The 17,004-nt window shown below is 40.4% G+C and overlaps 3 protein-coding genes across 3 annotated transcripts; 2 read left to right on the top strand and 1 right to left on the bottom strand.

Moving 5' to 3' along the window:
• The first annotated feature begins 4,416 nt into the window (after positions 1-4,416).
• LOC115365496 (phospholipase A2-like) lies at positions 4,417-5,828 on the top strand. Its single transcript, XM_030060532.1, has 3 exons — positions 4,417-4,607; positions 4,892-5,025; positions 5,582-5,828. Exons 1-3 carry the CDS (start codon positions 4,417-4,419, stop codon positions 5,698-5,700), a joined length of 444 nt encoding a protein of 147 aa, XP_029916392.1. The 3' UTR covers positions 5,701-5,828.
• A 7-nt stretch (positions 5,829-5,835) lies between these two features.
• Positions 5,836-11,329, bottom strand: LOC115365495 (perlucin-like protein). The gene is made up of 8 exons (XM_030060531.1): positions 11,299-11,329; positions 7,361-7,545; positions 7,202-7,285; positions 6,990-7,085; positions 6,839-6,889; positions 6,600-6,739; positions 6,294-6,409; positions 5,836-6,190 (listed from the first exon to the last, which is right to left on the bottom strand). Exons 2-8 carry the CDS (start codon positions 7,434-7,436, stop codon positions 6,019-6,021), a joined length of 735 nt encoding a protein of 244 aa, XP_029916391.1. The 5' UTR covers positions 7,437-7,545; positions 11,299-11,329; the 3' UTR covers positions 5,836-6,018.
• A 981-nt stretch (positions 11,330-12,310) lies between these two features.
• cox6a1 (cytochrome c oxidase subunit 6A1) lies at positions 12,311-15,883 on the top strand. Its single transcript, XM_030061043.1, has 3 exons — positions 12,311-12,468; positions 14,240-14,382; positions 15,573-15,883. The coding sequence occupies exons 1-3, from the start codon at positions 12,372-12,374 to the stop codon at positions 15,660-15,662; spliced, it is 330 nt and encodes a 109-aa protein (XP_029916903.1). The 5' UTR covers positions 12,311-12,371; the 3' UTR covers positions 15,663-15,883.
• Positions 15,884-17,004: the final 1,121 nt, after the last annotated feature.

A 17,004-nucleotide genomic window follows, 5' to 3' on the forward strand; every position in this document is an offset into this window, starting at 1 on the left:
ACTCCACCTCTGTGCTTCTATCACTGGACCTCAGCACAACCTTTGACACCATCGATCATTGCATTCTATTAGACAGACTAACTCATAATTTTGGCGTCACTGGCCTGGCTCATTCCTGGCTTAAGTCATACTTAAATGAAAGAACACAGTCTCCTACAATAATATTACATCTAAATTCTCCAATGTCAAATACGTTGTACCTTAGGGCTCAGTTCTTGGTCCTCTGTTTTTCTCCCTGTACATTTTGCCACTTGGACAAATTATATGTAGTCATGGAATTAATTTCCATTGTTATGCTGATGATATCCATATATTTGCCTATAAGGGCTGATGATCCCACACAGATCTCTAGATTAGAGGCTTGTCTGGCAGCTGTAAAAAATTGGATGTCACTAAACTTCCTGCTGTTAAACTCAGATAAAACTGAGATGCTGGTCGTTGGCCCTCCCAGACACAGACACCGATTTGAGCTAGTAACACCACTGCTTGACAAGTGTGTGATTTCACAAGGTGTGGCACCTTCTTCTGACTTATAAAATCCTGTATGGGCTTGCCCCGTCATATCTTTCAGATCTCCTTCAACCCTTTATTCCATCTCGAGCTCTCCGCTCTCAAAATGCAGAGCTCCTATGATTACTCAAAGTTAACAAAAAGTCAGCAGGTGGCTGGGTCTTTTCCTATCGGCCCTGCTCTTATGGAATAACCTCCCTGCTGTTGTCAGACAATCAGAGTCTGTTGAATCATTTACTGTAAATGCAAGGTCAAAACTCATCTCTTCCCCTTAACTTACAGTTAGACAGTTAGTGGTACGGCGGGCTGGTTCTCGGTCTCGATTAATTAGCCCTGCTGTTTGGATTCCTGATCTCCATGCACCGACTGAGGAGTGCAGACACTGGCAAGACGGCACATTTTTGAATCAGAAAAAGTTATCTATAAGGAAAATCAGTTGGAGTGAACATTGCTCATTGACACACAAGCTGTGTCTGTAGAGTAAAACACCCTGAAGGAAATCCTTACACATTGAATTACAGTCATTAAATGGATGTTCTTATCCGGGTCACTCACTAGCAGCAAGCAGGGAGACGCTCCACGTCTTGTTCAAAGACACTTCAACTGGTCAAATAGCTGCTGTAGAAACAAAACCTCTGACCTTCTGGCTAACTTTTATATGATATTGTCACTGATGATTAACCACATTTGATTGAAACAACTTCAGTAATTATAGTTGCATGAAATTTTGAAAGCATAAATTGAACTAGAGTACAGTCCTGTAGATTAATATCTGCTGAAGTAAATTTGTTTTCTTGTTCCGCCTCTGGTATCTTACACCACTTGAGACTACTTGAGCTGTATAATAAGCCTGTCATAATTGAAAATAATTTTCCATTGCTAGAATATAGCTCATGGCCCTTTAGGGTTTGTGTTGAGAGTCTTGTTTTGCTACCATCTTTATGCTAAAATGTATGAGGCAAATGGTATGGGTTAAAGTTTTGTTTGCCTCCTTTATCGTATCAAAAGCTGAAGCTGCCAAATAAGTTCTGGTTTGTTTCCAAACGTATCAGGGTAAGCATTTTCAAGGATATCTAGTCTTGGAAACATGACAAATCAAATTCAGTCGAGGGAAAATGGAACAAACTTCAGAACGGCATACATCAGATGTATTTTATCTGCCTCACGGTTTAGGCATATTTATTGACTTTTATCATTCGCTGTCCTTGTGTGCTATTTTTAAAAACGTATGATTAGGTACAGTACAGGCCAAAAGTTTGGACACACTTTCTCATTCAATGCGTTTTCTTTATTTTCATGAATATTTACATTGTAGATTCTCACTGAAGGAATCAAAACTATGAATGAACACATGTGGAGTTATGTACTTAACAAAAAAAGGTGAAATAACTGAAAACATGTTTTATATTCTAGTTTCTTCAAAATAGCCACCCTTTGCTCTGATTACTGCTTTGCACACTCTTGGCATTCTCTCGATGAGCTTCAAGAGGTAGTCACCTGAAATGGTTTTCCAACAGTCTTGAAGGAGTTCCCAGAGGTGTTTAGCACTTGTTGGCCCCTTTGCCTTCACTCTGCGGTCCAGCTCACCCCAAACCATCTGGTCATCTGCCGCAGCACTCCATCACTCTGCTTCTTGGTCAAATAGCCCTTACACAGCCTGGAGGTGTGTTTGGGGTCATTGTCCTGTTGAAAAATAAATGATCGTCCAACTAAACGCAAACCGGATGGGGTGGCATGTCGCTGCAGGATGCCGTGGTAGCCATGCTGGTTCAGTGTGCCTTCAATTTTGAATAAATCCCCAACAGTGTCACCAGCAAAACACCCCCACACCATCACACCTCCTCCTCCATGCTTCACAGTGGGAACCAGGCATGTGGAATCCATCCGTTCACCTTTTCTGCGTCGCACAAAGACACAACATGTCAAATTTGGACTCATCAGACCAAAGCACAGATTTCCACTGGTCTAATGTCCATTCCTTGTGTTTCTTGGCCCAAACAAATCTCTTCTGCTTGTTGCCTCTCCTTAGCAGTGGTTTCCTAGCAGCTATTTGACCATGAAGGCCTGATTGGCGCAGTCTCCTCTTAACAGTTGTTCTAGAGATGGGTCTTCTGCTAGAACTCTGTGTGGCATTTATCTGGTCTCTGATCTGAGCTGCTGTTAACTTGCGATTTCTGAGGCTGGTGACTCGGATGAACTTGTCCTCAGAAGCAGAGGTGACTCTTGGTCTTCCTTTCCTGGGTCGGTCCTCATGTGTGCCAGTTTCGTTGTAGCGCTTGATGGTTTTTGCGACTCCACTTGGGGACACGTTTAAAGTTTTTGCAATTTTCCGGACTGACTGACCTTCATTTCTTAAAGTAATGATGGCCACTCGTTTTTCCTTAGTTAGCTGATTGGTTCTTGCCATAATATGAATTTTAACAGTTGTTCAATAGGGCTGTCGGCTGTGTAGTAACCTGACTTCTGCACAACACAGCTGATGGTCCCAACCCCATTGATAAAGCAAGAACTTCCACTAATTAACCCTGATAAGGCACACCTGTGAAGTGAAAACCATTTCAGGTGACTACCTCTTGAAGCTCATCGAGAGAATGCCAAGAGTGTGCAAAGCAGTAATCAGAGCAAAGGGTGGCTATTTTGAAGAAACTAGAATATAAAACATGTTTTCAGTTATTTCACCTTTTTTTGTTAAGTACATAACTAAACATGTGTTCATTCATAGTTTTGATTCCTTCAGTGAGAATCTACAATGTAAATATTCATGAAAATAAAGAAAACGCATTGAATGAGAAGGTGTGTCCAAACTTTTGGCCTGTACTGTATTTTCTTTTCTTTTTTTTTTTAAATTTAATGTATATGTGAATGGATTCTATTGATGTATGTTTATCCTGTACACAGTGCACATGTAAAAATGAGCTTGCATTGTCCTTGTTCAGTCACAAGTTTAATTTTAAAAGACTCTCCGGGTCACAGCTGTGTAAATGACTGACACATGTCAGTATTCCCACACATTTCTAGTGCACTTGATTGAAGTTAAGTGTTTTTACAGAGTTAACATATAACACCAAGGTAAACAAAATATAATACAATTTGCCAAAAATAATGATCAAAATATTTCAATAGCGAGGCCGTGTGTGAGCCGGAGGTTGGGTGAAGTTCTGGAAACTGAACAAGACGGACCGCCTCTTGTCGATATAAGCGATTATCGTCACAGACCAGATCGTCAGTGGCAAAATGAATCTGTCTCGATGCCTGCTTGTGCTGTCCGTCTGTCTCCCAGTCCGTAAGTACTCAGCAGTCATAATTTTTTTTTAGAATCCCCTCCTCCAACTCTTTCTCCCTGACAGGTTTTACATAAATTCATTTTCACAGGTTCCAGCTGGCTGTTTTTGATTAATGCCAACATTTTTATAATTTATTCTGCTTTAATTTTTTTTGATGTTTTATATTTACTATTGTACCTTACAATTATTCACAGAAATGCTGTTTAGATACAGCTGATTATGATTAAGTAATTACTATTACTGTAGATCTTTATAACTATGTACTTTGTGTTTGCAGTTTCTATGTGTTTGCACAGATCCCTCTAGTGAAAATATTTTTTATGCTATGCAACACATAGGGCCACCTGTTACATTTCCCAGAGCAAAAATTGCAACTGCAAAGATTGCAAAATCTTTGTTATTTGTCTGATTATTCAATGACATTTTGATCTCATTAGAAGGAATGCTGGGCATGCACCAGCTTTGTCTGAGATGTAAGCCATTCGTGCTCATGCCCCTTCTCTTTTCATTTTACGCAGATGATCTTCAAATGTATATACCTATCAGCCCCAACAACTGTGAAAGCCTACTCTTTTGTATTGTTTGCTGTAATGCACATTTTAACCTTATTTTGAAAAGTGCCATGTACATGAAGTTTCTTATATTATTATCTGGTCTCCTAGTGCTGGCCTCGCCAAATTACCGAGCTCTATGGCAATTCAGGACGATGATCATCTGCACTATGCCTGACAGCTGGCCGGCACTGGACTACGCTGACTATGGCTGCTGGTGTGGGATGGGAGGATCTGGTCCCGCTGTTGACGAGCTTGACAGGTATGGACTGAGGGCATGACAGGGGGCGGAAGAACGACTACATATCGCTGTTGCTGATCTTGTATGAGTTCTTCTTTCTGCTCCAAAATGGATTAAGCCACCTCAAATGAATTGTGACAGTCCAGTTATATTTGAAAGTTCATAAGTAAAAGGAGTTTGGTGAAGGATCCGTAAGTAACTGTGGTAAAAATGAACATAAACATTAGCTTTATCCATAATAAGAGTTTATTAAACATTACATAATTGGAAAGTGATGCAATGGCTTTTGTTTGTGTATGTGCCAGATGCTGTCAGGTCCATGACCAGTGCTACAGTGATGCAATGCAGCATGACGAATGCTGGCCAATCCTGAACAATCCCTACACTGAAATGTACAGCTACCAGTGTGACAAACCCAGCAAGACTGTCACCTGTCTCAGTGAGTATTTGACAACTTCCTAAATACAAGAATTGTCACTCATTAACATTCGGAAATGGTTTTTGAGTAACTTTTAAAAATGACATCATTGGTGTCTTGAGTGAAACTTTGCACATTGCACAACAAAAAACTAAAGCTGAGGAGGAGAGAGCCAAGACACTTCGAAACCATCAAAAATCTCTACACATAATTACATCATATGTAGATATGTACATCATATGTTTTCATCATATGTAGCAAAAATGAAATGAGGGTTTTTTTTATTATTATTATTATTATTATTATTATTATTATTATTATTATTTACCTTGGATCTCATTTGAATCATGATTGGAAGATTCATTTGCTGCTGTGCACCCACCCCAAGAAGCGTCCCAGCCTCCTGTCTTTGTTTTTCAAGTACAATTAAAGATGTTTGTTAGATTAAAACTCAGTTGGACAAAAATGCAGAAAATCTTTTCCTGTCCCTATAAAAAACACACCATATGTCATCTCCTCCCTGTCTTTCTCCTGCCCTCTGCTCTCTTCTCTGCTCTCCTCTCTCTTCATAATTCAGGTGACAACAATCCATGTGAGATGTTCATCTGTGAGTGTGACAGGAAAGCAGCCATGTGCTTTGCCACGGCAGGCTACGATGAAGCAAATGCAAAACTTCCCAGTGACTACTGCGAGTAAGCTAATCAGAGCACAATCAGGACAAACACGGCCTGGGCCTATCACTGAACCTAAAGTGTCATTCTCCATTGAACAGAACAAATAAAACTGCATCCGTGATCTTAAGATATGTTATGATTACTTTATTGTCCATGAAATCTCCTGTTGTTGATGATTCATTTATTTAAATGCTGCTTTCAACAACATGCCTACATTTCAACCAGTGTAGGATTAAACTGTGGTGATGATTACGTTTAATTTCATACTGCCATCAAAACTGTTACTGATGTGGTCTGTCTGGATTTGAACAATCCCCTCCAACAATATTCAGGCATAGATTCAGCGTGTCTGCTGTCCTGGCTTTGCGGCTTCACAGATATACCGGTATTGCAGGTTACAATCGGCATCATTCCAAAGCTTGCGTTTGCGTTTTACGGAAGAATGAAGCTGTCCGCAGTCTTCACCATTCAGCCTGTAGTCCCAGTCATCAGGCTGATCCTCGTCCCAAAAGCTGGATACAGACAGTGTAGGAAAGAGGAGAAATTGTCAGTATATGATGTTGTCCAGGTATTTTTATGCCTTCAACCAAATTTACATCCTCATAATTCTCTTACGTTGGAGTTGTTTTGAAGTCAGTTCCATCCACCCAGCTCCAGTGTCCCTCATGTGCCCGCTCCACCAGTCCAATCCAGTAGTTGTAAGCTATTTCGATTACTTTTGAGATGTAGTCCTAGAAATTGGAAAAATAAACAACATTTGCAACAGGTTATTTTTAAACCTGAGGAAAGATTTGCTGTACTCTTTGTTGCATGTTCTTTCTCCCCCCACACATTCACACCTGGGAGCTTCCCAGTGCAACCAAAGCCACTGAGCTGCTCCACTGAAGCTGTTCAAATATGGGACAAGCACAGCTGTCTTACCAGTTCCTCTACATTATTCAGAACAAGCAAGTGTCCCCCAAGTTTTTTGCATTGGTCCTCTGCACCGTGCCAGGTAGTGATTGCTTTGGACAGCAGGTAGCATCTGTTCTGAAAAAACACCCATCCTTCTGCACAGGGTCCTAATTTCATGAAGGTCAGGAGAGTTCAGATAAGGTTACTGGAGGAAAAAAAAACATCTGCATTTGGAGTGTATTGATCTTAAAGTAAACAATGATTACCTCTAACTGGGACAATGGCTTCTAAATAGACCTGCTGCACAACTGTTCCAGCTTTAAATCAGAAAACAACAAGAAAGTTGCTGTTGAATTGTGACAGAAGAAGAAGAGCAACTGTCTCTGCTTCACAAATGTGTGTTGAACATGTCGTTACCTGACGTTAGTGATGCAGTGTGACCACTCAGTCCTTTGGGGTTGATTGCCTTAAGGTAGAGCTTGACATCAGCTATTTCATGGTTTACCTGGGTGACTTTGAGATAAGAAAGATGTTGAACCATAAAATGCAAAATTAGTGTCAGGAAGGTGAGAATGGTGTTTATATTTATCTGGCGGCCTCTCTAGAAAGTGGCCTGTTTAGAGTCGTACGTTTTATCCCAGTGACGAGCACGAGTATTAACAGCAGGAGCACCGGGCCGCCGTACAGGACATAAAACAGTTTCCCCTTCATGCCTGGGAGAATTCAAAGAAAAAAATTACACCAAGCGACCGCTGATCCAAACAGCATCTTTCTGCAACATGTTTTACCTCTCTGTGGGATGATTCTCGGCTCCGTCATGCCGCCGTCAGGGGATCCAAACTGGTGATAATCAGGGCCGTCCATTATTGAAAGAGATCCGTTTCTTTCAGAAAAGGACTTTGGACTCTTTAATACATTTAGTGCCAGTCTACAAACTGCTGTTCACTCCGGCTGTAGTGCTATTCTGTGCAATCTGGAATATAAAAGGTTAACTGTAAACACATACAATCCACAGTCATTTTGCAATACTAAATGTAGCAACAGCAAATGAGAAAATGGCAGTTAAAAGTTTCTTGTTTGTTTTAAGGCCAAACATGTTAAATATTAATGCCTTGATAAATAGAGCAGGCTTCTGTCATGTCATACAATAAACAAGTGTTTTCTACAGATCACTTTTTGACCAAATGGTTTATGAACTTAAAATTAATTATATTATTATTATCAGCACTGATATCTAGACAACTCAGTGCAGTATGACAACTGTTTTTGTCCTTTTGCATGTACAGTATAACTAATCCACAGTGTTGAACACATGAGTAACTTTATTAACAGTTATATTAAAATAACATATATGTTGACAAGAACTACAAAGAAATCTGGAGAATAACGTACGAAAAAATGACACTTACCTCCCTTCCCTCCCAACCAAACTATTTCTGAATTTCTTTGTTCGATCTCTGACCGTGGGATCACACAAAGTCCTCCCATTTAAAGGGCAATGCTGCTGAATTTCAATTTTAGGAAATGCTGTTCTCAAGCCTGAAATAATTTATTCAGTGATGCTGTTCTCCTCTGCCACACATAACCAGAAACAGGAGGGAGGACCTTGTATGGTGTCTCGCCAGCTGATGTATTTTTAATCAAGATTGACAGCGATGGGGGAGAAAACTGTGACAAACCAGGATCACATTCTGCACTGATCGCACACAGAATCACTATATACATATATATCTATATCTATCTATCTATATATCTATATGTATATCTATCTATCTATCTATCTATCTATCTATCTATCTATATCTATATATCTATATCTATATATATATATCTCTATATAGATATATCGATATATAGATATAGATATATAGATATATACATATATCTATATATCTATATAGCTATATATATATCTATATATCGATATATCTATATCTATATATATATCTATATCTATCTATATATATATATATATATATATATATATATAGATATACAGTACAGGCCAAAAGTTTGGACACACCTTCTCATTCAATGCGTTTTCTTGATTTTCATGACTATTTACATTGTAGATTCTAAGTGAAGGAATCAAAACTATGAATGAACACATGTGGAGTTATGTACTTAACAAAAAAGGTGAAATAACTGAAAACATGTTTTATATTCTAGTTTCTTCAAAATAGCCACCCTTTGCTCTGATTAGTGCTTTGCACACTCTTGGCATTCTCTCGATGAGCTTCAAGAGGTAGTCACCTGAAATGGTTTTCCAACAGTCTTGAAGGAGTTCCCAGAGGTGTTTAGCACTTGTTGGCCCCTTTGCCTTCACTCTGCGGTCCAGCTCACCCCAAACCATCTGGATTGGGTTCAGGTCCGGTGACTGTGGAGGCCAGGTCATCTGCCGCAGCACTCCATCACTCTCCTTCTTGGTCAAATAGCCCTTACACAGCCTGGAGGTGTGTTTGGGGTCATTGTCCTGTTGAAAAATAAATGATGGTCCAACTAAACGCAAACCGGTCATGAAAATAAAGAAAACGCATTGAATGAGAAGGTGTGTCCAAACTTTTGGCCTGTACTGTATATATATATATATATATATACATATATATATAGATATAGATATAGATATAGATACATAGATATATTTTTTTCTTTCTGTTCAATGTCAGGGGCAAACTTCCTGCTGTGACAAGTATAACATACCAGATTAGTTCTGTTGCTAATGTTTAGTTCTGGAAAAGTTATTCATGGTCATAAATACAAATAACTTAACTATCTCAGACTACACTATATCTTAGAGCATCGGCAGTAGTAGCCTGTTAGGTTGAACTCTTCACAATAGACACGTTTCACCGCAGGAACTTTCTTCAGGGATTAGGCAGCTTTGAGGAACTCACTGTGTTTCCACTGCAAGGAACAGGGTCTAAATTAAGCTCCAGTGACATTATTTTACATCCACAAAAAGTCCCTGCATGTGGCGTAGTATTTTCCAAAAGAGCAGGAACTTTGGGGGTGGGGCTTACAGCACTGAACATTTCTGATTGGCTGAGTACAGAGAAACACAAGAAATCATACAACAGATGGGCCAACGACGACCACGCTCCAGCAAACCACCTTTCTTTGGTGACCGGGAGAAGAGAAAATACGGAGACACTGCCTGCGCATCGCCCCTTCGGAAAAACTTCAGCGGACTAATTTGCCTAATCTTTGCAGGTGTGAAGACTGCGGTGGAAACACGGACAAAAATGGGCTGAAGGAACCTTTTAGTTCCTTGGAAAGTAGTCCCTAGGCCTAAAGGTTCAGTGTGGTTTGGGTGGAAACGTGTCTACTATGACAAAGTTGAAGACCAAAGAATATTTTCAGAATTCCTTAACCTGAATATCGGATCGGATGTAGCTTGACATTAAATATGTTGTTTTACTTGCATCATGATCCCTTACCCAATGTCAACTTTGTACCTACATCCCGGGCCCTGGGCCTTGTAAATGGATAACTGGATCAATTTGTTGACAATTTTGACATGAGCCCTAGATTTTTGGTTTAGAGTTCAGAGTTAGTTGGATTATGACTTTGAACTTTTAAGTTTCCCCACATTCATGAACTCGTTTCCAGATTTGGCTGTGGCTCTCCTCATAGTGAAGCCATGAGATAAAAGTGTTACTGTGACAGGCCAGCTTTTAGAGGAGAGCACCAGGATCCTCTGGAAACTGAACAATTCACGCTATTTAAGTAAGTTCCACAAAGAATTAAATAAATGCACACACACACACACACACACACACACACACACACACACACAATAACCATTCACATTGTCAAGTAGTCTTTTACAAAGATTACATTGATTATATCCATAGAGGCTATAGTTTTAATCAAATAATAACAAAACAATAAAATAATAATAGTAATAAATGGAACCAAACTAGCCTGAAACTGATCATTTTCAGCGTTATCGAAATTTAGAATGTTATAGAGATTTGTCCTTTACACACAAACAAAACACATCTGAAATATACAGGCACCATGAAGACAAACTACACACTTTTAAAATGTACTCATTTATTTGAGCTAGGTGTATTTGATCAGCTTCACAACAGTATTCACTGAAGCTACAGTTACTTAATTTGATTTGTGAAATCTTGTCATACAGTTGAAATACAACTGAAATAGCTTAATGTTGCAAGTATAGTGTATAGTCAACAGGAATGTAGACTCTGTTAACACTGCAACATTTGAATGTTACCTACATCTCTCTGCTGTACTCTCAGCTATGCATCAGCCACTTTGCAGAAACTGTTTAGTGTTTGACTGTCAGTGTCAGTTCCACAGCACATGTGTGACACACACCCTGATCTGTCCGATCTGTCTGCAATAGGCCTACAGTGTTGTTGTCTTGTTGCTTTCTGCTGTGTTTGTTGTTGTCTCCTTTTTTCTGATGTTGTGAACCTGAATGCACCTTGAAGCCACTCCAAACACACACACACACACACACACACACACACACACACACACAGACAAAGCAAATGTGAGGGTTGTTATTGTACATTCCTATAAGGCTGAAGGAATCAAAACTATGAATGAACATGTGGAGTTATGTACTTAACAAAAAAAGGTGAAATAACTGAAAACATGTTTTATATTCTAGTTTCTTCAAAATAGCCACCCTTTGCTCTGATTACTGCTTTGCACACTCTTGGCATTCTCTCGATGAGCTTCAAGAGGTAGTCACCTGAAATGGTTTTCCAACAGTCTTGAAGGAGTTCCCAGAGCTGTTTAGCACTTGTTGGCCCCTTTGCCTTCACTCTGCGGTCCAGCTCACCCCAAACCATCTGGATTGGGTTCAGGTCCGGTGACTGTGGAGGCCAGGTCATCTGCCGCAGCACTCCATCACTCTCCTTCTTGGTCAAATAGCCCTTACACAGCCTGGAGGTGTGTTTGGGGTCATTGTCCTGTTGAAAAATAAATGATGGTCCAACTAAACGCAAACCGGATGGGATGGCATGTCGCTGCAGGATGCTGTGGTAGCCATGCTGGTTCAGTGTGCCTTCAATTTTGAATAAATCCCCAACAGTGTCACCAGCAAAACACAGTTTCGTTGTAGCGCTTGATGGTTTTTGCGACTCCACTTGGGGACACATTTAAAGTTTTTGCAATTTTCCGGACTGACTGACCTTCATTTCTTAAAGTAATGATGGCCACTCATTTTTCTTTAGTTAGCTGATTGGTTCTTGCCGTAATATGAATTTTAACAGTTGTCCAATAGGGCTGTCGGCTGTGTAGTAACCTGACTTCTGCACAACACAACTGATGGTCCCAACCCCATTGATAAAGCAAGAAATTCCACTAATTAACCCTGATAAGGCACACCTGTGAAGTGAAAACCATTTCAGGTGACTACCTCATGAAGCTCATCGAGAGAATGCCAAGAGTGTGCAAAGCAGTAATCAGAGCAAAGGGTGGCTATTTTGAAGAAACTAGAATATAAAACATGTTTTCAGTTATTTCACCTTTTTTTGTTAAGTACATAACTCCACATGTGTTCATTCATAGTTTTGATTCCTTCAGTGAGAATCTACAATGTAAATAGTCATGAAAATAAAGAAAACGCATTGAATGAGAAGGTGTGTCCAAACTTTTGGCCTGTACTGTATATATAAAATGAGCCTAGTATATTCCCCCTTCCACCAAGCCTCTGTGCAGTTTATTCTCACGTCACTAGGCGGCGCGGTGGAGCTGCGTCCCCCACGTGACCTCGCCCCACAAAAGTCCTTCCGGTCCCAGCGTCTGACAGTGAAAAGGAAAATGGCGGCTGTCGGACGGATTTCCCAAGCCCTTGTGAAGTCTTCTTTGACTCAAAGCCGGCAGCTGTCCGCTGCGGCGGCCCACGGCGAGCAGGCCGGTGAGTCCCGCCTTGTTTTATCAGTCGCACCGTGGAAACCACTCAGTTCGTGTTTACACCTGCGGCTTCTGTTGGGACAGTGACCTTGTTGAGTTAGCTTAGCTTGTAGCTCTCTGGCTAACCTCCTTGAGAGGGAAGCCGGCCGCTGGAGGACATTAGTATCATCAGAAATGCTGCAAAACTTAAGATTTCTGCGTCAGTAGCCAGTAAAAAACATTAAATTACGACACCAGACCAGTGAAGAATTCACGTGTTAATGATTTATTTGGCACAAGGGTTGTTGGTTGTTCACGTGGCCTAAGACAGGGCAGCTACTCCAGAGACATTTGTGGAAAGTTGGAGCAGCAACGCAAACCTAAATACTGATGTCATGTCATGTTTATATAGTGTCCCCTGTGGATTTAACCGGATTAAGTGGCAATTTGCTGTGTCCTTGAGTTGGGATCTTGGGGTGAACTGAAAGCAAAAAGGACCTTTTTTCATTTCACTCCAAACATTTAGACTTTAGGTTCATACGGCTCTCATTGAAAGGCCTGGCGTTGCAAGCAACCCATTACAGATGAAGGTTCAATAAGATAGTGTCTAAGTGTTGCACTAGATTTCATGAGTGGCTCGCCAGTGATTAGTAAAGAGGTTTTCAGTCATGCCCCATGAGGGATGTGCTTTTTTCCATAAACGGTGCAGCATTGCCTGTTTGCCAGGTTTTGGTTGAGTTTAGCCGTGATGTTTCCTCCACATCAGAGAGGAGGACATGTATCTGGGCCAAGTTTTGACCTGCTCCAGTAACAGAAGAGAAGACTCGCCTCGTTTTTGGAGTCATACAGTGTTTTCTTGAACTTCATTTTCAGTCTGCCGGGCTGAGTGCAATATTACTGTTTGGTAGTCTGTCTTGGGTCCAGACGTGAATGTTGTCCCTTACACTGTGAGGAGGTGTCTGGATCCATCGCCTTTGAAACACCTGTCTGATCTAGTGTCTGTGGCCCGTCACTAACAGTCTGCAGCTGCTCATGTTGTCGGCACGTCCCGTCCAGGCTCTGATGACTCTTGCTCCATCGAAGCTGTGCACGTATCAAGGACTTTGAACTTAAACGGCTGTTCCACACACTGCGTCTCCTGCCTTTTCAGCTGCCTTACTGATATCAAAATCAAAGCTTTTCAGAGTCACACCATCACTTTTAGCTTTTCCTGTGAAGTGTTATAGGCCAACCAGTTGTAGCTACACTCCTCAATAGATAGCATCCCTGCCACTAAACTATAAATGTGATGGGAGAAATGTACTGCTCAGCCGACAAATTATTAGTGCCCACAACTCAGCAACGGTTGCTACTTTATGTCACTGTGCTTTGGTACCTACTTTTGATTGCACAGTATAGGGTAATATCATTTGTTAAAAATCATTGTGATGCAAGCCTACTCTCAGTTTTTATTCTGTATGTCCTTGGGTGTGATTTCTCCCAAAACATAAAGATCCACAGACAGCACTCAGCAAAGTTCCTCAGCCAAAACAAGAACTTCACTAATTAAGTGTATACCATATAGTTAATGGAGCCTAACATTTAAATACCTGCTACAGAAACACAGTTATTTCATGTTAATGAGCGATGACAGCAAATCTATGGTTGTGCTGTGCCACAGCATGAATATTTTGTTTTGAATTGTCCTAAAGAAATCTTCCAGTTTGTTACGTCCCAAGATTTGCTCTTGTGCTGATTTATACATGGAGGTTCTGTTCAACAAATTAATGGTTGCTCTCTTTCTTTCTCTCTTCCAGCAAAGACATGGAAGATTCTGAGCTTTGTGGTTGCCCTCCCTGGCGTTGGAGTGTGCATGCTGAACACTTTCCTGAAGGAGCAGAGTCATGGCCATGAACAGGCCGAGTTCACACCTTACTCCCACCTTCGCATTCGCACCAAGGTCTGATAGGACATTTGAGGTTCCCACTCTCACATGTGCAGTGGGGTCCACTTCTAAGACCTCTGAAAAAAATCAGAGGCCTGATTCATGTTTTTAATCAAAGTGTAATTCTTAAAAATGGTAATGAGTATTGACTGAAAGTCAGTATTTCTCTGCATTCTCTCTGCAAGTCTGTCATTAGGTTTAATAACATTTGCACTATGTCTGGCACTGCCTCTTCCAGTTTTTGGATAATTTGAGAATCCACGTTAATCTAGCTCTCGAACAGCATCACAGTACCTGTGATGTTAGTTTCTGAGTGTCAGATATTCCTAAAGATGTTCAGTCTGGATAAGACATGCAAGTTTGTCCTCCTTCCTCTTCCTCAGTCTTCAGATAAGCCTGGCATATCTTTGATGCATGTTTTTTGTCCTTATCCTCCTGGAAAATCAGTCCTCTCTAAACCTTTTTTCTGCTGGTTTTGTATCAAACTTGAAAATATCCTGGTCTTCAGATGGTGGGTCACTTTAGGTCTGACTGATTTTGCTTTGGATGAAATGGACTTGGTGAAAATCTTGCCCTTTTTTTGTTACTGCCTCCTGAGAAAGTTTAAACATTTTCCACTTTCAGAGAACAATTTGGCAACAGCTTGAGAAAACAGGATACTTTCAAGTTTCACACGAGATTTTCTCAGAGTTAAAAAAACATTTATTTGTATCTGTTCTAAATAATAAATTCTTAAATAAGATTGATAAACTGAAGACTATAATGATTTTTCATAAATGATGAAAAGAAGCAGATCTTGATAGTGGACTTTTGGACCCCACTGTACATCACAACAGTTTTATTTACATATACAGACAGACCATTTTTGAGTTTGATGTGTTGGTTTTAAAGAAGCAAACTGGAATGTATTTGACCATCATAATTTGAAGAATTTAACACTGACCTTGAAATGGGAGATGAGAAGTTTTTTTTTTTTTTTTTAAGCTAATATAGTAAGTCAGCATAGAGACACATTTCACACCAGTGGTTATGAACTTCTCAATCTGCATGTCAAACATTTTGCTACAATTTGCTACCAGTTGTTGTTTCAAATGTTCAGTCAGTTTTGGGGACAGTGAAACCTAATCCAAGTGCTGTGTGTTGCAGGGCTCTACACCATTTCCCACAAACGTCCATGTTAATATATGTGCTTATTGTGTTTACAGCGGTTCCCCTGGGGAGACGGCGTCAAAAGCCTTTTCCACAACCCACATGTGAATGCCCTCCCCGATGGCTACGAGGGACATGAAGAGTAAACCCTCGCTCCAGACCTCCTAACTGGCACCAGGACCAGACTTCCCCCGTTGTTTGTTACAGGACCACACTCCCCCGCTCAGTTTACTCTTGTCATTTCCATTGAGTTTACCTCTGTGCTCCCACCCGGGCACCCTAAACAATAGTTACATTTCTCTGGACCATAAAACAAAATGTCAGCTTGAACTTATCTAATATAAATAAAGTAACTGTTATTACCTCAGTTTGTGTTTTTATTTCCTTTGAGGTGTCTTCATCTCCATACTTGGGTTATATGCTCAGCTTGTGTGTTAAAGTGAAGGTTTTGTATTTGGGATTTTTAAGGTGCAGTTATTTCTTCCCCTCTCGCTTAATCAGGAATTATGGTGACTTAGTTTATTTGGAGCAAGTAGAATGTGTTCAGTGCTGTGCCCAGTCATTGTTGAAGGAAATCACTTGGACACGTGATTGGCTTATCCTGGGATGCTCCTGGGATATAACCAATCTTGTTTTTATGTTGATGGTAAACTGTGAAATCATCCTTTTCTTATTAATCCATTCAGTCTTGGAGACAGTGTACATTATCAAATTTGCTTTATAAAGTTCTTGTTTTTGCCCTCATGTCTATCCTTTTAATTACTATTTTAATTACAGTATTCCTGTGGTAGACCATCAAGAATAGTGCTGAAATAAAAAAAATAAAAATAAAAAAAAAAAGTTATGAAACAGCTGGACTGAAGCGAGATGCAACGAGATGAGGATCAATGGCTTGTGTGCACCATGTGGAGAAAATCATCTCTGCTTCAAGCCAAAAACCTAATTATGACCACTCATGGTTATTTATACCATGATAAACTCCCAACTCCACAGTGTTACTAGCATTGTCACCTTGTGGTAGGTGTGTGTTTGAGGGACTTCTGTAGTGCCAATGCAAAGATGAAACTTACTTGATCCTCAGAAAGGTGCCACTTCCACTAACTAAAGTGAAACAAACCATCACATAAAAGTGCTGGAAGACTAACATAATATGTTTAGGCAGGTTTATCCTGCTCTGCGTTCCTGTTGCATGTGCTCTGTACAGTGATGGATGCTATAGGACACAGATGAGGCTCCTTCAACACTTCATGTCCCCCAAAGAGAGGCACATTAGGCCACAGCCCCATGCTTACTAATACATTACTAAACCTGTATATCTAATAAGATGCAGTTACTAGGTGTTCGTGTACTAATTCAGCGTGCAGTGTAATGTAAACGGTATTCAGACGTGTGGGGACAACGGATCAGTGTTTTATGGGTCAGGAGGCTGGCTCAAGGGAGAATTACAGTTTGGGAGACGGCGCATGATTTGACCCTGCACGCTTGCCA

This window comes from Myripristis murdjan, chromosome 9 (genome assembly GCF_902150065.1).
Source record: "Myripristis murdjan chromosome 9, fMyrMur1.1, whole genome shotgun sequence".
Lineage (NCBI taxonomy): Eukaryota > Metazoa > Chordata > Actinopteri > Holocentriformes > Holocentridae > Myripristis > Myripristis murdjan.